The 24,542-nt window shown below is 41.9% G+C and overlaps 1 protein-coding gene across 2 annotated transcripts; it reads right to left on the reverse strand.

Annotated features, from left to right (window-relative positions):
* Positions 1-1,593: 1,593 nt before the first annotated feature.
* Positions 1,594-22,408, reverse strand: pigo (phosphatidylinositol glycan anchor biosynthesis, class O). 2 transcript variants are annotated; one of them, XM_072658479.1, is made up of 13 exons: positions 22,297-22,408; positions 17,369-17,850; positions 16,809-16,952; positions 14,729-14,852; positions 13,213-13,372; positions 12,912-13,091; positions 11,033-11,508; positions 9,285-9,899; positions 7,248-7,711; positions 6,892-7,095; positions 3,871-4,058; positions 3,593-3,663; positions 1,594-3,036 (listed from the first exon to the last, which is right to left on the reverse strand). In XM_072658479.1, the coding sequence occupies exons 2-13, from the start codon at positions 17,847-17,849 to the stop codon at positions 2,907-2,909; spliced, it is 3,237 nt and encodes a 1,078-aa protein (XP_072514580.1). In that variant the 5' UTR covers position 17,850; positions 22,297-22,408; the 3' UTR covers positions 1,594-2,906. The 2 variants fall into 2 exon arrangements, with proteins under 2 accessions (XP_072514580.1, XP_072514579.1); XM_072658478.1 differs by having other exon boundaries at positions 22,174-22,408.
* Between the last annotated feature and the right edge of the window lie 2,134 nt (positions 22,409-24,542).

The following is a 24,542-nucleotide window of genomic DNA, read 5'->3' on the forward strand; positions in this document are numbered from 1 at the left end:
GTTTTCTTAAACCATCCAAGTTCACGTTAACTAGCCAGGTTTTAGAGCACCTCATTAAGAAGACAAAACCATGACTCATTATTTTAACATACACTAGGCCAAAAGCAAGGCTGTCAAATTTAGCCAGAAACAGAAATGGGGAAATACTGGGGAGTTTTTTTTATATGGGATGCAATTTAACAGGAAGTGTAGAAAACGTATTGCTAAGGTCGGTATTGTAGTTATAAAATGTTGAGCGATACTCAGCCCAGCCCTACGTACGGCTTTCTTGTTAGCATAGTGGATTGCATCCCTGCCGGTCACACAGAAGACAGAGGTTTGATTCCCAAACGGGGAGACGGTCTTTATGGGAACCCTGGCAGATGACATAAGGTTGTGGGTTCAATACCCGAGCTCAGCTTGTGTTCTTACAGTGTGTGTGTTTGATCACTAGTGTGTGTGATTGTCTTGTCTTGTCTATTAGTCAGTATTAGTTGAAAGTATCACGCTATACTCAACCCAGCATCTCCAGGCCTGCTGTCGGCCTAAAACTATTCTTAATCCCGATTTTTGAACGATGCTACATTTCCTGCTCATCCTATGAGAAAACTACAGACTGAATTACGTAGCAATCGGAGGTCCAGTAAATATGAACCGCTCCTGTAATGAAGAGAAGTCAAAAACAGGTTTTTAAATTGTATAAAATATTTAATTGATTTCTTCCTTTATTCATAACATTGTTTCATTAAAGACAATCAAAAAGATTCATTCAACCTCCTTCTGCCTGTTAATACATTAGTAAAAATCCACTGACAGGGTTTTACTACAACCTGCCAAAACAATCCCCCACACACACTCACCACACACTCTCACCATACACACACACACACACACCCCGTACCTCATGAGCAGTAACAGCTAAAGTGGATCTGATCATGCTTCATTCACGTCCCATCAAAACAACACTAACAAAATTCATCAGTGACACCAAATATGAAAAACTAATAAATAACAATAACAGTCGATGTGAACTGAGCTGAAAGTTCGTCAGACCACATCACTCAAGGCAGCTGATAAAGCTAGTGACCACTTCTTCTTACCTGACCAGACCAGCTGAGCGTAGACAAGGTACTGACAAAAGATACTACACCTATAGTAACATTACTGGACTGACCCTGATACTGAGAGCAGGTGGTTATTGCTGAGGAAGAGATCGGTCAGAAAGGTCAGCACTGACCACAGAGCTGTCACTCAACTGCAAACACAGAGAGGTTAAAATCAAAAGGTAAAAAAAAAGAGAGAGAGGAACGGGCTGTACATTTCAGAGCCCACAGAGAGCTGGAACCCCATTCCTGACAGGTGGAATGGTTGGGGGGGGCTCGGTCCTCCCCTTTTCTCTGCCCAACTGCAAAAACTTTGAATTATGGCTCATATTAACTTATTTCACTTCTTGAAATGTTACATTTATGTAAAAATGACATAAAATGAAATAAAATTTGATCATTTCCAGACAAGAAATCTAAATAATAAAATAACAAAAAATAAGTCAAAATGCAGAAAAAATTAAGCACTATTTAAAGACAAGTGAGTCCAAAGGTGAGGAAATAAGGCATTCCTTTAAGACAAGAATTATTAAAAAAAAAATTTTTTTTAAATGTTGCAATTTAGGATTATTTAAAGAAATAAAAAAAAAAACATTAAAAATATTATTTTGATACAATAAGTCCCAACAAAAATCTTTTTTATTCAATTAAAAATAAATTAATAATTAAATAATTAAAAAAATGATCCTGGGCCTTAAAAACTGATATATGTAAATAAGCTCTGTTTTGATTGGCTGCCCTGTATTGTATTGTGCCTCATTCCAAAAGCAGTTTGGGCCGAAACACTTTTTGTAACTTTAGGGTGAATGAGCAGAGCTAAACGTCTGTAGGCTGATTAACAGATGTACACATGTAAATGTACACCCAATTCAAAACATGAACTGAATGTTACCATAAAAATCTCAATTCAAGACAAACAATTGAAGCAAAGATTTCTTCTCTTATGAGTTCAAAGCTAGCTTTGTAAACCAAAAACCCAGCTTCACACATAGTGTTCTGAATCCGTACAGTACTGTGCAAAAGTTTTAGTCTCCTGTGAAAATGATAATAAAAACTCCTTATCTGGGCAGTAAAACTCTGATATTAGAATAAACACTGATAATAACACTCCTACAGAAAGTGGTGGTGGTTCTCCATCACTGTGTTTATCATTAGAACATCTCCAAAGTTCTCCTCTCTCATGGAGTCTAGTATCACGCTGTGCTGGCTGGACTGGTGGGCGTCCAGGAGAACCCTGGAGGAACCGAGCTCTGTTCTTCAGACTAGCTCACAGACAAGATCTCACTACTTTCTTTCTTCAGAATGAGAAGCTCTTGTTTCTCCATTTTACTGGATTAATGCTCACCTGCTTTATCTGATCTGATGGGATCTGGAGCTTCTACAGCAGAAACCCTTTCATGATTAATGAGTTGTATTGTAATTAGGGGCCTGAAACTTCTGCACAGTACTGTACATTTTCTTGAGGTCACCGTTCATCACAGTAGCTCTCCAAGTGTCGTCCAGTCCTTTCAGCCCTTCAGTAAACTGGTGGCAGAGTCAGTGTTGTATATGGCAGTATAAAGGCATGCTTCACTATCTCTCCAACTTCCACTACAAAATGTTCTTGGACTACGAAGGCAGCGGTGCCACAAACGGCTCGGAATAAGAGTACAGAGTGTCTGAGTGTTAACAAAACCAGTGTAGAACATCAGCAGCTGTCCGCTTCCCCCTCACCAGCTCAGAGAAACAGAGGTCAGTCATGACCACTTTGGTCCAACCGTGGCAGCTGGTTTCCTTCATGTCATTGGCAGTTGAGTTGGAGAAGGATGAGGTGGCCCTTCAGTGCTACCTGGAGTTATGTGGAAGGAGTTTCTGGAATAAGCGAGCCACGGCCACGTCCACCCTCATGACCAGAGCGACTCCCACCAGCACGAACACACTGCTCACGATGAAGCCGCTAGCCTCGAACATTAGCCTGTGTGCGCACACAAACACACAGAGGGATAATGGGTCACATATCATGAGTAAATTTTCAATCAAGCTGTGGTGTAAAATGGCGGATGCTACTGCACTATGGAGCTTTGGTGGTGGAGCTGCAGGTGGAGAACCTCTCTCCAGAACTGCTGCTGTGTAACGCTGCAGAACCCATAGAGTCATACTAGTGTAAAATACTGTAGTATTACTCTATCGCCTCAGCCCACATGCTGCTCTACCTTCAGATCAAGCTTCTGGAGCTCTCAGCTTGCCCAGAAATGCATGTGTACAGCTAGGTGTCCATGAGGGGGCGCTCAAAGGCTGATTTGTATTTATGACAGTGGTGTAAAAATTAATTATGCTCCCAACTGTAGGGGGAGCCCAAGAGCTAAAGTCCCAATTCTTGCATACTGCTGCTTTACTATTTTTACCCAACCTCAATAACAGCCAATCAAAATTTTTGACGTTATTGATGTGGGGGAGTGTGAGTGTGTGTGTGTGTGTGTGTGTGTGTGTGTGTGTGTGTGTGAGAGAGAGAGAGACTGCCTTTCACTTACTTGGGTGCAAACACTTTCCACACCATGAGGTGTCTCCTGAGAATCGCTGCAGCACACACTGAGGCCAACACCTGTATATATACAAAAGTAATGAGTACACACACACACACACACACACACACACACACACACACACACACACACACACACACACACCCTGACCTCCTGCCCCCCAGGCAAAAATACACACAAACAAACAGACTCCCCATTACAAACAGGGGTGTGTTTGTGTGTGTTTGTGTACGTGTGTGTGTGTGTGTGTGTGTGTGTGTGTGTACCTGTGCTCCGCTGATGAACAGGTAGCGCAGCGCCAGCTGCAGCAGTGCTGAACTGAACTGCTGAGGGTTTTCTCGCAGCCTCATCTCCATGGCAACGTCATCTCCATCCTCCCCTGCGCCCGAGCGGCCGGTTCGAGTCCCACGGACCTCACGCACCAGTGGCCAGAACAGCAACAACGGACACCCAACTAGTCACAGACACCGACAGACAGACAGACAGACAGACAGACAGCAAGTTAAGATCAGCATCTCTATTATAACTTTTATTAGTTTATATAAAAATCTCTTATATATTCTACCTCTGACCTCGGATGCACTCGATCACTGCAAGGCTAAAGTCGCTAACAAACCTGCTGATGTAGTTTAAACACTTCAAAGCAAAACGTCCACTAGAGGGCAGTTCAGAGTCCAGCGTTTCTTACAGCAATAGACATGGCGATGGTGGAGGAAGTCGTGATAATGGCAGCTCAAAACAATGCCAAAAAGTCTGTATGGTAGTGTTCGTGTGTTTCGCTTCAGCTATTGGCTAGAGATGCACTGATCCGACTTTTTCTGTTCCGATACGATACATAAACTTTGTGTATCGGCTGATACCAGATACCATTGTTGAATTAATAAACCAAATACCTCACTATGTGGGAGAGACTAAAGGCCTCAGGATTGACAAACATTATTTTACTAACTTTATAAAACAAACTAGGACAAATAAATAAATGGAAAATGAATATATTGCAGTTTATTTGTCGCTAAAATAAATAATGGTGCTGGACCTTGACACAGTGTCGTCTGGGCTCAGGACTTTTATCTTGAAATTTTTTGTTTTTTTTTTAATAATATTTGTTACAATTTTCTTCCCAATTTGAACCGTCAATTACAAAACCTGCTCGTACCCTCCCCACGCGATGCCCCCCGACACTAGTGAGGACGGACTAACCCCTGCTACCAATGCAACATGACCGGGCAACTCAGCTTTGACACACCAGCCCACAGTCGCCAGAGAGGCAGCAAAGCGATGTGGGGAGAGAGCGCCATCTATCCACCCACCCTACTCACTCTGGGCCTCGGCTGCCGATGGCTAGCAGCATGATCGGGATTCGAACCAGTGGTCCTCTGATCATAGTAACAGCGCCTTAGTCCACTGGACCACTCGGGCCTGTATTCTCAAATTTAAAGTCTGTGAGACCAAAAAGGAGCTAGCAGCTCCTCCCTTCTCGGTTCTCCTTATACGCCATTACCACCATTACCGCCTCCCCCTCGCCCTCAGCTGTCCTCCATTATAGATGCAAGTCTCCAAAGCTGAGGCTTTCAAAACGGCGGGGCGACGAGTCCTAGTATCAAATCAGTGCATCTCTACTTTTGGCTACACTGCCACCACGATTTCCAATGGTCCTCCTCCATCCCATCTGTATCCGTAAGCTTCACACAAATACGACTGAATACCTTTGGGACGTGGTAGGCAGGTTAACATCCAACATCCTGACCTCACTAACGCTTTCATCATTGCCATCAAATCCTCAGAGCAATGCTCCTCTAAAATCTAGTAGATAGCCTTCTTCCCTGGACAGTAGAGAGAGAGAGAGACAACAACTCCAACAAAAGCAGGATCAACTCTTTTTAATACACCTTGATTTTCACGAGAAACAACGAATAAGCGTGAAAGTGTCCAAATACTTTTGTCAACATAGTAACTATAAAGAGGGGGGGGCTTTTGAAGCGGTCAGATGAGCGGGTCAGTTAATCATGACTCTGATCACTGCTTCGTAATCTTGGTCAAACTTCAAACAATGTGTTCACAGAGGTGTTTGACCCTCGACTCTACGTTACATCCTGACTTCAAAGCCCAGAAGTTATTAACCTTCATCCCCCAATAATGAGCCACTGAATATAATAAACAGACGCTACTAAAGAGTTATTAATGATCTATTAAAGAGCACCCAGCAATGCCAGCTCTCATTTGACAGCACAGACTTTCTATCCGTGAGTGTGCAAAAGTATCCAGACACCCCTTCTAATTGTAAGTGGTGCATCCATCAGATGCCCTGGAGCAGCATATGATCAGCTAGAGGTGGCCAGCACTGAGCTGTAGAGCAGTGGAGCTGCATTCCCTGGAGAGATGGAGCTCCAATCAGTAAATCTGAGAAGAACTGTGAAAGAGTGCCAGAAGTAATAATCTGCAAACCCCCTTTTAAGGTTGAATGCAATCAATTCCTCCTCACAGCAATGTTCCAACATCCCAGATCCAGAAGTAAACACTATTCAACTGTCCAACTCTAGGATGATGCATCTAGGATGAGTTGGAGTGGCAGAACTAACCATCAGACATCAGTAAATGACCTCACTGATGCTCTAATGGGGCTGAAGCAATCAAATCCTCTTCACAGCAATGTTCCAACATCTAATGTAAAGCCTTTTCCAAAATATCAGAGGCTGTCACTGCAGCAAAGGTGGACAAACCTCTTATAAGCACTCTTGCCAGACTTCAGAACAAAAAAGGTGTGAGTTGGAGATCCAGAACCAACCATCCAACATCAGAAACCAGCCATCGGTGACCTCATTAATGGCCTAGTGGGGCTGAATGCAATCAAGTTCTCCTCACAGCAAGTTTCCAACATCTAGTGAAAAGGCTGTTACTGCAGCAGAGGTGGACATGCTTCCTATTAATACCCTTGATTTCAGTAGAAACAGCTGCTTGGTATCTGCTTCTGCATTCTCTGGAGGGATGGAGCTCCATTAATTCACTAGTAGGAGTTGGAGCTCCAGAACCAACCGTCCAACATCAGAACCCTTGAAGCTCCAGGCTTACAGAAGGCACCGTTTTTAGTTATGCTAAACCTTATAGCAACCAATGATTGTTAGTTATATAATTAATTATATGAGACCATTAAGGAACAATTGGAGGTTCTGTGCTTTAGGGAACCTTCAAGGAACCTCAAAGCACCTTAAGAGGCTCCAACAGTTCCTCAAGGATCGCATACTTTAAACAGTGTAGCTCCACATGGCTTGAAGAGCTTCTGCATCTACCTGCAAAGAGGATGTGCGAGGCAAAGGTGTTCAGGGTGACGAGAGCGGCGGGCAGCACCGTGCCAGAGTGGCCTTGCGGGAACCCAACAAACGCAGCGCCCCACTGGATGGATGGAAAGGTGGGCAGGTGGCCCGTGGCATGGAAAAACTGGGAGGCAGCAAGAGACCACAGAACCACTGGCGCCCACGGCACGCTGAAGATATCTGAGGAGGGGAAACACAGTCTTTATAGATTAGCGTGGAATTTAAGCCCAGATCTGAGCAAAATATCTATATCTAATGACCCTGCAAGGCTTCCACAGAGACCCTGTGAAGATGCAGATGAACCACCAAACAGGGAAGAAAGCCGAGCTTACTAGAGTGACTCTGCAGGCTGGAGAGAGTGCTGGAGGAGGCGTGGAGGTGCAGCAGCGCCGCGGCCTGCAGCAGCATCAGCAAGAAGGCCAGTGCCATGCCTTCAGGGTGCAGCAGCAGCAGCCCCAGGCCCAGCATGCCACAGAGCAAGACCAGCGGAGCGGAGTACACCGTGCCCAGCCCGTAGGCCTCCACAGCCGGCCGGCCGTCTTCCTCAGCCCCCTCAGCCCTGCCGTCCTCCAGAGATCGACGCATGCGCTGGTACAGCTGCGGTATGAGGTGGTGCAGCTCCGCCTGAGGGCTGATTCCTGTGCTAGCACGGTACCTGGGTGGAGGCATGGAGGGCCCACGGGAGTTTACGGGAGCCCGTGTCTTCAGGAACACGGTCAGAGGGTCCAGCCACAGCAGCAGCAGCCCGAGGCCCAGCAGGCCAAAGGAGACGCGTGGCAAAGCCACCTGCGCCAGGCTAGGATGGAATTTAGAAATCAGAGAGTTGAAAAAAATAACATGACAAAACATACAATACATGGACAAAAGTATTGGGACACCTGCTCATTCATTGTTTCTTCTGAAACTAAGGGTTGATCCTGCTTTTGTTGGAGTAACTGTCTCTACTGACCAGGGAAGAAGGCTTTCTACTAGATTCTGGAGAAGCATTGCTGTGAGGATCTGATTGCATTCAGCGACAAGAGCGTTCAGCTCACTGCTGGGAGGCTTTATACCCTAACCCACGCCTGATATTAGGCAGCATGGTGGCAATAGGTTTACGATGTTTATCTGCTCCAGAGAGTCCTATTCTATTGGCAGTTCTTCTCTACAGGGACTAGACAAGCTGTGTGTGTGCATTTGCATATCTGTGTCAGCAATGGGTGATTATTATTATTATTATTATTATTATTATCTGATGTCGACCTGAGGAGGACATTTTTTTCCCCTTTTGAGTCTTGGTTCCTCTCAAGGTTTCTTCCTCTCAAACCAAGGGTTTTTTTCCTTGCCACTGTCGCCACTGGCTTACCACTTAAAAGAGGCTCGGACCTGGATCTCTTCGTTGTGAAAAACGCTATATAAATATTTATTTAAATATAAAATTTGAATTGAACTGAATATAATAATAGTCTGCACCTTCATGCACATATTTATTTTCACATGCATGTTTGTATTTATTGTCTATTCACTTTGCCCTGTGTCTTGTCTATTGTCCTTGCACTGCTGTCCCACATTCTTTATCTACGACTGCACAGGAGATTTAGCCTAACAGTGTTTCAGTGTACAACCCTGTACTGGTATAATCACTGTATGTGTGCATCACAGGGTATCACTGATTAGAAGTAGGTAGCTATTAGTATTGTGCTTGTGGCATTGTGTATTATGTATAGTTTTCTGTTTGTTTATATAAACATTGGCTTCATGTGTTTCATTATACAGTCTTCTACCCCCCCAAAAAATATATAAATTTATTATAAATAATAATAAAGAAATAATAAAAAATGTATATATATATATATATATATATATATATATATATATATATATATATACACATATACACACATACATACATACATACATATACACACACTAGGGATGCACCGATCCGATATTATGATCGAATATCGGTCCCGATATTAATAAAATTAGCTGGATTGGGTATCGGATGAATAATTAGGCCGATCCATGGAACCAATCCTTTCACTTTAATTTGTTGGTGTAAGACTGCACTAAATGTGCAAATAAATAAATAACAAATGGCAGTTTAGTACATTTATATCTGGGTTAATTTGTTATACTATATAAAGTAATGTTTAAGTCAATTTTGATGCCTTAAGTCTCTCCTACATGGTGAGATATACGGTTTATTAATTCAGCAATGGTATCGGACTGGTATCGGGTATCGACCGATATGCAAAGTTTATGTATCGGTATCAGTATCAGAACTGAAAAAGCTGGATTGGTGCATCCCTAATATACACCGCACTTTACGCCCATATCAACCATAACACACAGCGCAGAACCCCAGAGTCTTATCAACTATCCTTTACCTAATCAGCTCCGCCAGGTTCCTGAAGCTGTCCTCTGGAGTGGCACTAACCGCCCAGTGCAGACCCATGCAGATGGAGGCCAGAGGGAGAAGGAAGCGGGCCGTGAACACAGCCACACTGGTGCAGTTTAGGTTGCCGTAGTGCCGCAACCAGCGGTGGAGCAGGAAGGCCCAGGCGGAGAGCGAGGCGAGGGACAGGACGTAGTGCAGGTTGCGCATGCGGCTGTCCTGCACCCGCGAGAGCGGCGTGAGAAAGGCAGAGGGCTGGCAGGACCCCTGCTCCTCACGGCAGCTGTGGAAGGAGAGGGAAAGGTACAGGCAGCCGACTAAAACACCCGCACTGACCAGCAGGGCGGTGCTCTCCCGCCGGACCGTAGAAAGAGGCAGACTAGGCGGAAGAAGGCCTGGAGGCTTCTGAGTGTCCGGTGGAGGACTGGGCACCAGGAGCCCGTCCCAGTTCAGCCGGAGCGGAACGTACAGGCCCAGTGTGAAGAGCAGGAAGGTGACTACGCGCCCCTCAGAGATGACGTAGCTGTCCGAAAGTAACGAGGCGCAGCGGAGCAGGAGAATGAGGAGTGGCAGAGGGAGATGCCGCAGAGAGAGTCGGCCGCGTGAGCTGGACAATACAAACAGAAATATCATATTATACCATATTCATTTCCAGAATTCCAGAAGATTTGTTTAGTAAAATATCTGCATTTTAAAAATGTATTTGTTTATGCATTTATTATTATATTTTGTGTTTGTTTGTTTTGTCCAATTTCGGTTTATTGTTGGTTATGATGCATTTTACATTCTTATCATGCAAATCAGTGTAGTGTTTTACAAACTTTTTATTTACTAATTTTTTTATTTACTATTATTTATTAAGCTGTTCAGTAATAAAATTATATTAAATAAGTAATAAAAGTAATATAAAATCTGAAAAGTAATATTAATATTAATATTAATATTAAATAATTATAAAATAATGTTTAATAGCATTTAAATTTTTGAACACTTTACTTTTTTATTTTGCATATTGCTTTCATTTTTCATTTATTATATATATATATATATTTGTCTTATATATATATATATATATATATATATATAGTGTGGTCATATTATTTTGGTGTATTCTTGGTTTTGAGGTTTCTTTTTTCCTATGCAACTTTTCTTTAAAAATTCAATAAACAAAAATAAAAGTACAAATACTATTCACAAAATATTTTACTACTATTTCATTACTTTTGATGTCATTTACAAGACAATTGCCCTTGTGATTTGCATAGTTAACCTTTGAAACAAGTGGAAACAATACACCAAAACAGAACAAAACACAAAAGATAAATTAATTAATAAATTAAATAAAAATGTCAACCAATAAAATGTAAATAATACAAATAAAATTAAAGTAATGTGCACAGCAAAACAAGTAAAATAGTATCAATTAAAATGCTAAATGCAAAAAAACTAATTGTTTATTACTGATCAAGCAAAAAAAAGGTTCAATAATAAATGTAGAAATTAAATTAGAATAAAAATAAATATAATAGTAATTGTAAATACAAAAATACAAATAACTTATTAAATAGGTTTAGTTTGTGTTTAATGATCTTACTAAAGACTTTATATGATAATAATATTTAACTCAAATTAATATTATTATAATGGATTGCAATCAATTATAATACTCTATGCATCATGAATCAGTTTTTTGGACGACGCCTCGTGATGACTGATGACTGATGAAACACTGTGTCCTACCTGCTGCGTGCGAACGCTCGCCGACTCCTCCACAGCAGCGTGACCTCAGACATCAGCACCGAGACCACGACACACCACGAAACCTCTACGAATCCCAGCGTGAAGAGCTGCCCTGCAGCTACGGTTCCTCCCACCAGCAGCCCGGAGAGCATCGGCACCTTCAGCACACCGTCTTGCAGGACCAGAAGGGACAGCTCCGAGAGGACGTAGCACACCACGCATGCGAGGCCCATGACCAGCAGGCCCGCTGCCATTTTAAGGGGGTTAAAGCGGGCCCAGGAGGCGCGGCAGGTCTCCCTGACGGAGCTCAGGTAAGCCTGCATGGATGCCACCAGCTCAGGTGAGGGAGGAGCATCTTTACTCACTGAGCTCAGGTACTGGGAGGACAGCTGGGTGAAATGGGACTGAAGCTGGGACAGGCTGTTTGCTGGGATGTCTTTGGCCATGCTGGAGTAGGTCTCCAGAAACCGGTTTACCTGACAATCACAAGCAAACCACAGGATCTGAGTCAGTAAACAGCTGCAGAGCTTTTGCATGGATATTAACTCCTAATTACGAGCTGGAACAAGTCTTAGTCTTAGTCTCCAAGGACTGGTACTCTTTGCTCCTGGGCTCCTCCTACAGGTGGAAAGTGTAATTATTTTTTTAACCACTGCAGCTAGCTGTACACATGCATTTCTGGACAAGCTGAGAGCTCCAGATGCAGCTTGATCTGAAGGTAGAGCAGCATGTGGGCTGAGGTGGTAGAGTAATACTTCAGGATTTTACACTAATATGACTCTATGGGTTCTGCAGTGTTACACAGCAGCAGTTCTGGAGAGAGGTTCTCCACCTGCAGCTCCACCACCAAAGCTCCATAGTGCAGTAGCAGCAGCATTCCGGCCCGGAGTAGGAATGACGGAGACGCCGTTCTCCCTGTTCCAGTCAGTGGAGCATCAGCATGATCCTGAAGCTGCTGGTTTAAGGTAGAACTGCTACATAAATGATGCCTTTAATGATCTGCTGGAACATCTTGATGGCAGAAATCACAGATACCACCTTCAGAGGTCTTCAGAGTGTATAGTGTTGGCACATGGTGGACCAACAGGATATGAAGCAGGTGGCCATAATGTTTTGGCTCATCTGTGTATATCAGTCGGCTGGTAACATTGGACCTGGACCTGTGGATTTCTCATTTATCATTATCTGCAAAGGCATTACTGAAAATGCACCAATTATTATTATGATTGTTTGGGACATGGCATCCCCAACAAAATGGGGGCGTAACTTTTAGCATGAGAATAATAAGTTGCCTTTTTATATGCACAAAACTGATGGAAAAAAAAAGAAAAAAAAGAAACTAATTACTAAAAAATCAATTAAAATATTAAAATTAAATGTAAATGTTTTGGTTGGCTAAAATGTAAAAATAAATAAGATTAATTAAAAAATGATTTATATATAAAACTAAATTAAAACATTAAAATGTCATTTTAATGTTTTGGATGGCTAAAATGCAAAAATAAATAATAATTAATTGATTAATTGAAAAAATAAATAAATAAGAAATATAAAATTATATATATAAAACTAAATTAAATAATAAATTAAATTTAAATGTTTTGGTTGGCTAAAATGTAAAAAATAAATAAATACATAAATAAATAACTAAAACGATTATCTTTTTTAATATTTCTACAGATGAAATGCTTAATCTAAATTTTTATCAGAAATCAGTAATCAGAATTTAGTTTGGAAATGACAATTTCTGTTGGTCACCATCAAGTTGTGATTGTTGCCATCAAAAATGTACAACTTACAGTTTTTACAGTTCCTATATGAAATGACCTGTAAAAATGAACACAGCTCATCTCTGAATCATCATTTCTCCAAATCTCACCTGTTTGACGTTGATCCACAGCGCCTCCGCCTGGCTGAGGCCTGAAGGTGCACCCAGAGAGCTGTTGAATGAAAAAAGGGGCAGTAGAACCTGTCCTACACTGCTGTAGGGTATGGGCACCCCCAGCAGAAGGGCAAGGGTAGGCACTAAATCAGTCTGGGGCACCACCTCTGGCTCCACCTGCACACAGATTTCAAACGGACACCCAGGCTTTTTCAGTACTGATGTGTTTTAATTTAAATTGCCGTTTTGGAGATACAAGGTTTTGCTTGACAGCGATGCTTAATGTTCAGTCTCTCACCTGTGAGCCGGGGGTTGGGAACAGGGGGGATCCGCTGTAGAGGAAGAGAGCGGCGTCCGTCTCCTTCTGGCTCTCTCCACCATGATCCCCTGTATCCGTCATCCCGTGATCCCCCATTACCACCAACAGCGTGTCGTTCTGCAGCCGATTAATCACTGACCTGGGGTCAGGAAAGAATCAACAGAGACTCTTTACCACACCTGTGGAATATTGTTTTTTTGGCTAGAAGTAGTTTAGCCAAACATGCTAATGCTGCTAATTGGCAAGACAGCATTATGCAAATGAATGGCTTTTATTCCCTGTAAGATTTTTTTTTAGCATTAGTGGTCCAATTCCTTTAAAGGGCTTTAAATGTGCTGCTGAAATTTGGGAAATTTACCAGCTGGACTGAGAAAAAAAAAAAGACAAAAACAACACAAAAAAGACAGGATAGCTATTTGTGACAAATATTATTAGCAGGTTAATAAAAAAAATAGCAATAATTATGAAATTTTAGAACAAATACGTTTTACGCTGAGAAAGGCCACGAGAAGGTAGTAAAAATACTGTAACAACTAGAAATTAAATATTTTTTTTACATACTTTTTAAATTTGATTTATTTTTCTATTTAATTAATTATTTTTATTATATGTATTATTATTTTTATAAATTGTCTCAGATTTTTTGCCCATTTCCTCCCCAGTTTGGACTGTCAATTACCAAACCTGTATGTACTCGTCCTCCAGCACCCAAAAAAAAAATCCTCCTCCCACCACACGTGATGCCCTGGACACTAGTGAGGGCGGACCAATACACGCTCCTCCGACATTTGCACAGTCAAGCCGATTATTTTCCGAACTGCCGCCAATGCAACATCACCAGGCAACCAACCAATGCTCCACATACCCGGCTTTGACCCACCAGCCTGATGTACCCAGCCTGTAGCCTTTTTGATTTGTCTGTTTTGTTGTTAATAAGAAATAGTAATAAAAAGAAAAAAAAAAAAATCATTTAATTATTAATAATATATATCTATATGTAAACCTACATAGAGATCACATGGTTCGAACATACTGCTTTAAATGTCAAGCAAAATTAAGCTTTAATCTACTGATTCATCAAAATCTGTCTACTGCCTGGTCTTCCCACAACACATAGCGCATCCTGAAAAAGCAGGGATTTTCTGTTTCACCTTTAACGGAGCAGAAGCTGCAGAATGTTAAACAAATGTAGCGTGGCTAATGCTAAAAGAACTCACTCTGGTGGCCTATTAGGTAGGTACCTAGGTATCCAGAACATCCTTGTGAAAAGGTTAATAGGAAACCACTAGAAATATTAAAAGGGCCCCTGCCATTGACTTTCCATGAGGGGGTGGGGGGACACCACATCAGTTCATAAAACATCCCGTGCTGTTTTGCAATTAGGGCCATAGGTCACAGGACACACGCCCAACATCGCTCAGTGTTCAGGCACGTGTAATAGAACTGCTATGCAGAAGCGAAGACCGCTGCTGCGAGTGCTTTTTAAAAAACTGACCTGATGACTCCGTCCATCTGCGTGAGCTTCTCCGCCATGGCTGGATGGTCCGGGCCGAACCTGTGTCCACAATGATCCACACCCAGAAAGTGAGCAATCAGCACATCCCAGTCATCTCCTTCCACTGTGAGGGAAACACAAGGCTGTAAGTTTCTCCACTAAAGCACTTTTTCAGCACAGCTGCAGCACCGTAGCAGCCACCTAGACGTCTGTCCGTACCTCAGTCCATGTTTATAGAGAACAGCAGGGCTGTACCTGACTCGAATCGGTCAAATCAGTCGAATCGGATTCAGACGTTCAATACAACGAAGATTCTGCGATTTCTTGTTTTAATTTTTTTGTTATTATTTATTTATTTATTTATTTTTTTACGCCATATGGAAACATATTTGGAACACTAAAAAAAATCAGTGAACGAGACGCTGCGTCTGATGGAAGATTGCATATTTTATTAGAATTACAGACATATAATGTCAGTCTGCCGTATAGATTTGTGGAATCTTGAGACAGACAGAAGCATGTATTTATGCTTACATCAAAATATCTTCTTGAACGGGAGCAAGCAACTTCTTTATTTCTCTTTAAACATAAAAAAACATTTATTTTTTAAATTTGCAGGCTTATTAGGCAGCTTTTTTCATAAAATCTAATGTATATACAATATCTAAAATATAATAAATGAATAAGTGGTTTCCCATGACAGATGTAGCCGACAGAGCTCACATTTAAGCCTTGTGCCTCCAAACTTCAGACAGTTTCTGACACATTGTTATTGCTAGCCTAACTTAACACCCGTCCACCTCAGCTACAGCTTGCCTTGCCATTGAACCAGCAGTGCATGTGGTCACGTAGATTTTAGCAGATAGCTCCGCTAGAAAAAAAAACATCTATTTATGATTCATGATGTCTAATTATTTGTTAAAATGTCATTCTTGAGCATTTAAAACTTTTACGTTTTTGTCCGTTTTACAAAAAAAAAAATAATAAATAAAAAAAAAATATATATATATATATATATATATATATATAAAATTTGTTAAAATGTAATTCTTGTGCATTTTTTACATTTTGCCTGATTTAAATAAATTGCATATATATATTTATTATTATTGTTATTTATTTATTTATTTATTTAAAACAGACAAAAGCTTAAAAATGCACAATAATTACATTTTAACAAGTAATTATATTATATATATATATATATATATATATATATATATATATATATATAAGAAAAAAAACTAATCTCGACCGCTCGACTGACGCATCACTGGCACTTCCTCCTCAATCAAGTCTATTACAGATTACTGAACACCTCCATACGGTTTGAGGAGAGTGTGTGATAATTGGTAAATTATTATTTACCATAATTGCTAATAATTGATAATTGCTAAATGGTGGGTAAAAGCTTGCCCTTCCAGCTTCAAGTACGGCTCGGCTCGACCCGCCATCCTTTAAGATCCACAGAAGACGAGCGTCCAGACTTTTTTCTGTCCTGCACCGAAGTGGTGGAACAAACTTCCTCTGGGTGTCCGAACAGCAGAGTCCAACACTCACTGTCCTCAAACCCAGACTGAAGACCCTCCTTTTCTGAGAGGACTCAGGTGAAGAGAAGAGTATTATGGTCTCCATATTGACTTGTGTTTAGTACAGTCTAAGATTAGAGGAGCTTTGATTTCTAGTCTGTTTAAACTAGCTGAGGTTCTTCTTCAGTAAACAGTGAAGCTCTTTTGTAAGTCGCTCTGGAGAAGAACCACTGCTAAATGCTGTAAACGTAGATGTAGTTGATCCAGTAAGTCAGGCCTGGTGTCCGAAGTTTAGCAAGCTAGCTTCTTTAGTTTTCCACTGGAGCTACAAGGCCCATGTAACGTATTTTTAATAGACAGTCCAGCTTTCAGTACCGGTTTGCCACATTAGTATTCTCTAAAGACGCAAGCTTTGACTGATGGTCCACATTTGGGCTAACTGGAAACCAGGGTAAAACCCTCTCTCTTGGCTGACGGACCATCTTTAAGGGGATAATGACGCTCATCGGATGCGTCGACCCCTCGCGGCTTTACCTGCCACAGATACTCACTGGTGGGGAAGATGTTCTGGAGGATTCCGTTGTCCACAGTGTGCAGATCTTTCACGTTGAAGGAGGGGAAAGGGAGCGAGCGGTGAAACTTTCTGGGGAATAGACTGACCCAAGTGTCGTCTCCCATGAAGACCACCCGCTTGCCTTTAAGGAGGACAAGAAAAGAGGACGGTCAGCCTAAATACATGCATATACTCTAATAAGAGGCAGTGTGGTGGTTTCCCAGACATGGACTAAGCCTAGACTAAGACTAAACTATACCCTCATGGACAGCTAGCTGTACACATGCATTTCTGGACAAGCTGAGAGCTCCAGAAGCAGCTTGATCTGAAGGTAGAGAAGCATGTGGGCTGAGGTGGTAGAGTAATACTACAGGATTTTACACTAATATGACTCTATGGGTTCTGCACAGTACAGTTCTGGAGAGAGGTTCTCCACCTGCAGCTCCACCACCTGCAGCTCCACAGTGCAGTAGCAGCAGCAGCGTTTTGGCCTAGGTTGTTAATGACGGAGATGCCGTTCTCCCTGTTACAGCAATGCAGATGCAGACCCCAACTCACCTGCCTGACCCAGCTGGTGAACGAGGTTGTCCTCCAGGACGGCGCTGGAGGCGAAGTTGTTTCCCACGTCGATGAAGGTTGGCAGGGAACCAGTGGTGAACCCCTTGATCCTCTGCATGGTGGTGGTGGGTGGGTCGGCTCTGAAGGTGTACAGCCTGGACTGGGCCGGCCGAGACGAGGCCATCTCGTCCAGGACGGGCAGTTTGTTCTCGAAGGCTCTGGGCGAGGCGTTCCCCGGGTCATAGCGGGCGAAGTCGGCCTTCAGCGCGTCAATGATGAGGATGACGGCCCTGCGGAAGCGCGGCTCCTTCAGGCAGAAATCTTCCCTCACGTCAGCTCCTGGAAGTAAGACGTCCCCACAGGTGCTGGTCCTGTTGACCTCCAGCCGCACCAGGAGGAAACCCCCGACGAAAAGGTAGATGCCTACATAAAATATGGAGCATATCCACAGGAGGAGGGCCAGGATGGGCAGTCTCTTCATTCTGTAAGAGAGGGAAAATCAGAGAGCAGGTGAACCTGAGTATAGACAGACGGTCTGGAGACACCTTATTGAACACGTCATCCAAAATCAAGGGGATTAATTAATTTTTTAAGAGTTTGACACCCTTTACTCCTGGGTAAGCTTTAGATTAAATAGTGGAACACTGCTGTGAGGAGGATTTGATTGCATTCAGGCCAACGAGAGCATCGTTATGGTCAGATCCTGATGTTGGAGGGTTAGCTCTGCCATTGCAGCTCATCCCAGATCCTCAAGGTACTGGAGGAGACGCCCGCTCCACAGACTCCTCATACCTCTCTAGCAGACAGACCTTCTGCTCCTATGTCCAGTTCTATGGGTAATGCTTCCCTATGGAGATCCACCAATATTTGCAACAATACAAGGTCAAGCTGTTAACAAAGACATTCAGAGTGGTTTGGTGTGAAATCAGACATCCCAAGCCTTTAACACCTCTAGAAGTTCCCTCATAGAAAGTCCTTCCACCTAATGTTTATGGTTAAACACTGTCAGACACCTGAGGCATGCTTTTACCAGAGTTTTAGATCCAGTCACAGCTGGTTTAAGTAAAATTTGGAAGAACAGGTTATAATTACCCTGTAATTATACCCCTGAATTAGGGTCAGAAACCAATGGATGAACCAATGGTTATGAACACACTGCCTGATAGGCTATGGACCTAGGCCTAGACCTATACACCTATCCAGAGAGCGTACGCAATGGCTGTATTTGTATTGCAGTCATGGTAGGGCTGGACGATACGGCAAAAATATCACCACAATATATATTTTTTGATACTTTTTCATGATACACAATATTTATAACGCAGACAGATTCTGAAAAACTGCTGTTCAAACATGCATTTTTATTCTTCAGGCACTGACGATATCCTCAATAGGCTCAAATAGCATATTTTGTATCAAGATACAATAAAATATCAAGTTAATAAGTCAAAATTTGGAAGAACAGGTGATAATTATCCTGTAAAATAACTGAACTGGGGTCTAGACAGAGGACGGGACCCAAGGTTATGAATACACTATGGGCCTAACGGTTTAAGGCCCCCCAATCTAAGCCAATTCTCCAGATTAAACACCACTTCCCCTGCATCAGCATTCCATGTCACACAGCGTAGTTTCACTGGTGGGTTTGGAGAGCGTATACAATGGCTGTATTTGTGCTGTAAACATGGTGACAGCTGGCTCTTATCACAATGACCTACCACAGGTCTGCATTCAAGGTGGATGATTCAGCTGGTCTACCAGTGGGAACAACCTGACCACGCTGGTGATCCAGCTTTTTAACCGGCATGACCAGGGTAGTCCAGTTTTATATATATATATATATATATATATATATATATATATATATATACACACACTATACACACACTCTATACTCTACACACTCTATAAATATATATACACACACACTGGTCAACCAGCCTAACCAGGGTGTGTTTAAGACCATCTTGGCCACCAGCTGGATTTTTTAAAGATGGACGTTCTAGCAGGGATACAGGTGTAGGTTGACTGGTGGGTCTGTGTTTGTGTTGTAAACATGGGGGCAGCTGCTTCCTACCATAATCGGTCATTACAGCTAAGCAGAACATTTAAAAATATATTTTTATATTAAAATAATATAAATCCTTTAAAGTAGCAGAACTGGAGTAGGAGCCAATGGTTGGTGCATTGGGTGAGTAGAACAGTCCCCTCTCTTCTGCTGCTGGTTCCAGTGGAGGACGGACCACTAAGCCCAGTTGAGTGCCAACAAGTGCAGGACAGCTAGAGCCCCACTCGCCCTCTCTGTCTCTCTCTCTCTCTCTCTCTCTCTGTCTCACTCTCACACACTCTCTCTCACTGTCTCACTCTCTCTCTCACTGTCTCACTCTCACACTCTCACTCTGTCTCTCTCACACTCTCACTCTGTCTCACTCTGTCTCACTCTGTCTCACTCTCACACACACTCTCACTGTCTCTGTCTCACTCTCACTCTCTCTCACACACACTCTCTCTCACTCTCTCACACACACTCTCTCTCACTCTCACACACACTCTCTCTCACTGTCTCACTCTCACTGTCTCACTCTCACTCTCACTGTCTCACTCTCACACTGTCTCTCACACACACTCTCTCTCACTGTGTCTCTCTCTCTCTCTCTGTCTCACTCTCACTCTGTCTCACACACACTCTCTCACTGTCTCTCTCACACACTAACTGTCTCTCACACACTCACTGTCTCTCACACACTCACTGTCTCTCTCTCACACACTAACTGTCTCTCTCTCACACTCTCTCACTGTCTCTCTCACACACTAACTGTCTCTCACACACACTCTCACTGTCTCTCTCTCACACACTAACTGTCTCTCTCTCACACTCACTGTGTCTCTCTCACACACACTCTCACTGTCTCTCTCTCACACACTCTCACTGTCTCTCTCACACACTAACTGTCTCTCTCACACACTCTCACTGTCTCTCTCTCACACACTCACTGTCTCTCTCACACTCTCACTGTGTCTCTCTCACACTCTCTCACTGTGTCTCTCTCACACTCTCTCACTGTGTCTCTCTCACACACTCTCACTGTGTCTCTCTCACACACTCACTGTGTCTCTCTCACACACTCACTGTGTCTCTCTCACACACTCACTGTGTCTCTCTCACACTCTCACTGTGTCTCTCTCTCACACTCTCACTGTGTCTCTCACACACTCTCTCACTGTGTCTCTCTCACACACTCTCACTGTGTCTCTCTCTCACACTCTCACTGTGTCTCTCACACACTCTCTCACTGTGTCTCTCTCACACACTCTCACTGTGTCTCTCTCACACACTCACTGTGTCTCTCTCACACACACTCTCACTGTCTCTCTCTCACACACTCTCACTGTGTCTCTCTCACACACTCACTGTGTCTCTCTCACACACTCACTGTGTCTCTCACACACTCTCTCACTGTGTCTCTCTCACACACTCTCACTGTGTCTCTCTCACACACTCACTGTGTCTCTCTCACACACTCACTGTGTCTCTCTCACACACTCACTGTGTCTCTCTCTCACACTCTCACTGTGTCTCTCACACACTCTCTCACTGTGTCTCTCTCACACACACTCACTGTGTCTCTCTCACACACTCACTGTGTCTCTCTCACACACTCTCACTGTCTCTCTCACACACTCTCACTGTCTCTCTCACACACTCTCACTGTCTCTCTCACACACACTCTCACTGTCTCTCTCTCACACACTCTCACTGTCTCTCTCACACACACTCTCACTGTCTCTCTCTCACACACTCTCACTGTCTCTCTCACACACTAACTGTCTCTCTCACACACTCTCACTGTCTCTCTCACACACACTCTCACTGTCTCTCTCTCACACACTCTCACTGTCTCTCTCTCACACACTCTCACTGTCTCTCTCTCACACACTAACTGTCTCTCTCACACACTCTCACTGTGTCTCTCTCTCACACACTAACTGTCTCTCTCACACACACTCTCACTGTCACTCTCTCACACACTAACTGTCTCTCTCTCACACTCTCACTGTGTCTCTCTCTCACACACTAACTGTCTCTCTCTCACACTCTCACTGTGTCTCTCTCTCACACACTAACTGTCTCTCTCTCACACTCTCACTGTGTCTCTCTCTCACACACTAACTGTCTCTCTCTCACACTCTCACTGTGTCTCTCTCTCACACACTAACTGTCTCTCTCTCACACTCTCACTGTGTCTCTCTCTCACACACTAACTGTCTCTCTCTCACACTCTCACTGTGTCTCTCTCTCACACACTAACTGTCTCTCTCACACACTCTCTCTCTGTCTCTCTCTCACACACTCTCACTCTGTCTCTCTCTCACACACTAACTGTCTCTCTCTCACACTCTCACTGTCTCTCTCTCACACACTAACTGTCTCTCTCACACACTCTCTCACTGTCTCTCACACACTCTCTCACTGTGTCTCTCTCTCACACTCTCACTCTGTCTCTCTCTCACACACTAACTGTCTCTCTCTCACACACTAACTGTCTCTCTCTCACACTCTCACTGTGTCTCTCTCACACACTAACTGTCTCTCTCACACACTCTCTCACTGTGTCTCTCTCTCACACTCTCACTGTCTCTCTCTCACACACTAACTGTCTCTCTCACACACTCTCTCACTGTCTCTCTCTCACACACTAACTGTCTCTCTCTCACACTCTCACTGTGTCTCTCTCTCACACTCTCACTGTCTCTCTCTCACACACACTCTCACTGTCTCTCTCTCTCTCTCTCTCTGTACTGACCTTGCTCAGCTCTGTTCGTCCTCTCTCTCTCTCTCTCTCCCTCCCTCTCTCTCTCTCTCTCTCTCTCTCTCTCTCTCTCTCTCTCGGCTCAGTCTGGAACAGGGTCCTGAAGGCGCGCCTCACTCTCTCTCTCAGAGCGGGTCCACAGCCTCATCAGCTCCGGGGGACGGTGTGGATTACAGCCGGGTTCGGGCTGAGGTTCTGGGCATCACTGCTTCCAGGATGCGGCTGCTGATATCCTGCACTCCTCACTGCCCGGTTTCCTTTTCCGTCGCCATGCGTTCCTTAACAGACCGGATGTCAAAATAAAAGTCCCGTCGAGCGAAGCCACAAGCTCACGTTTTTCTTTTTTTCACTTCTCCACTTTAACAGTGTGTCGTATTTAGCTACATATTTTTAAATAAAAATAAAAAATTGTTGGGGAGTGAAATAAAAAAAGTAAATTCGAGCACGTGGGTCTTTTAGACGCAACTTTTATTTTGGCACTCAGGTCTGTTCTCAATCCTGCTGGTCCAGTCCAGTGGGCAAATTCCTGCACAGGTGCTGGTGGTTTTAAATTATATTATATATTTATATATACATTATATAATAGAAATAAATGTAACTACAACTAATAATAATTAATTATTAATATATAATTAAAATCTATGATAATAATTCATAATAATTCATAATTTACTATTATTATTACTTTAGTAGTAGTAATAAATAAAAATTCATTTGATTTTGGCACTCAGGTCAGTTTTGTTCTTAATAATATTGGTCCAGTCCAGTGGGCAAATTCCTGCACAGGTGCTGGTGGTTTTAAATGAAATTATATAATATAAATAAATATAACTACTACTACAAAAAAGTATTAAATTTTTTATTTCAAATATTTGTAATATAATAATGAATGAAGTTAAAAAAAAAAAAAAGTATCATTCCTGCATGGGTGCAGGTGGTTTTAAATGAGATTATATGATTTAAATGATATAATATAAGTAAATATATCCTCTACTACTAATAAAAAATATAATTATATATTTTATTTCAAATATTTGTAATATAATAATGAATAATTTTATATTATTACGACTACTTAGTAGTAGTAATAACTAGGGGATTTGTGAGTCAAATAAAAAGATAAAATTCCTTTCGGGATATTATTCTCAATATTGTTGGTCCAGTCCAGTGGGCAAATTCCTGTGCTGGTGGTTTTAAATGATATTATATATAGATTATATAATAGAAAAAATACAACTACTACTAATAATAATTAATTATTAATATATAATTAAACTCTATATTAATAATTCACAAGAATTCATACTTTACTATTAGTATTACTTTAGTAGTAGTAATAAATAAAAATTCATTTTATTTTGGCACTCACACAGGTGCTGGTGGTTTTAAATGCAATTATATAATTCAAATTATATAATATAAATAAATATAACTACTACCACAAAAAAGTTTCATTACATTTTTATTTTTTCATCAAATGTTTTTAATATAATAATGAAATATAACTACTACTGATAATATATTTTTTTAATAATAATTATATTTTTAAGTTTGCATCAAATATTTTATTTTCTATAATAATTAAGTAATAATTGTAAAGGGTTCTTTTATTTTGACACTCATGACTGTTCGGGATATTATTCCCAATAATGTTGGCCCAGTCCAGTGAGCTAATTCCTGCACAGGTGCTGATGGTTTTAAATGATATTATATAATACAAATAATTGTATATAATTATTAATTTGTATATAATTAATATATTAATTAAAATATATTATTATTATTATAATTACTTTAGTAGTAGTAATAACTAGTTAAGTGCAGGAAACTTAAGGATCCCACTTCCAAGCAGTTGCAGGGTGAAACTTGAGGGGTTCGTTAGGTGGTCGCTAGGGCACATCAGTTGGTTTCTAGATAGATGGTATACTATTGCCAGGTGGTTGCTAGGAAGTTGCTGTAGTCTCCCAGGTTGTTGCTAGACATCCTCTGTGGTTGCTATAGTGTTGCTGCTTTTCAAGTCTTTATAGATGGAGTGTATAGACTGGAAAAATTATATAATATGATTTGTTTGTTATTATTTTTATTTCATTCCGTTTTCCATTACAGACACCCTCTAAACCAACACACAAAGCTCCACTTAAAATCCCAGCACTTGGATCCCAGATCTAAAAAATGTAATTTTATAATTACCCATAAGTGCAATAAGCAATTCTCCCACCACGTAATGTACTGTACTCAACTCACAGTAGGCTACAGATTTCCAGATATAAATAAAAATGACCACATGCCATTCAATTTTCATTTATTTCATAATCGTGAGAGTTACACCCTTCATCCGCCTACGAGAGAATAGAAAAGGTCCA

The sequence above is a fragment of the Salminus brasiliensis genome, chromosome 16 (assembly GCF_030463535.1).
Source record: "Salminus brasiliensis chromosome 16, fSalBra1.hap2, whole genome shotgun sequence".
NCBI classification, from domain to species: domain Eukaryota; kingdom Metazoa; phylum Chordata; class Actinopteri; order Characiformes; family Bryconidae; genus Salminus; species Salminus brasiliensis.

Coding starts and splice junctions, on each gene's coding strand:
- pigo (XM_072658479.1), bottom strand. CDS start 17,849: ATGAAGAGACTGCCCATCCTGGCCCTCCTCCTGTGGATATGCTCCATA. Junction 16,953..17,368: donor TCACCAGCTGGGTCAGGCAG/GTGAGTTGGGGT, acceptor TCCTCCTTAAAG/GCAAGCGGGTGGTCTTCATG. Junction 7,712..9,284: donor AACCTGGCGGAGCTGATTAG/GTAAAGGATAGT, acceptor ATTCCATCCTAG/CCTGGCGCAGGTGGCTTTGC.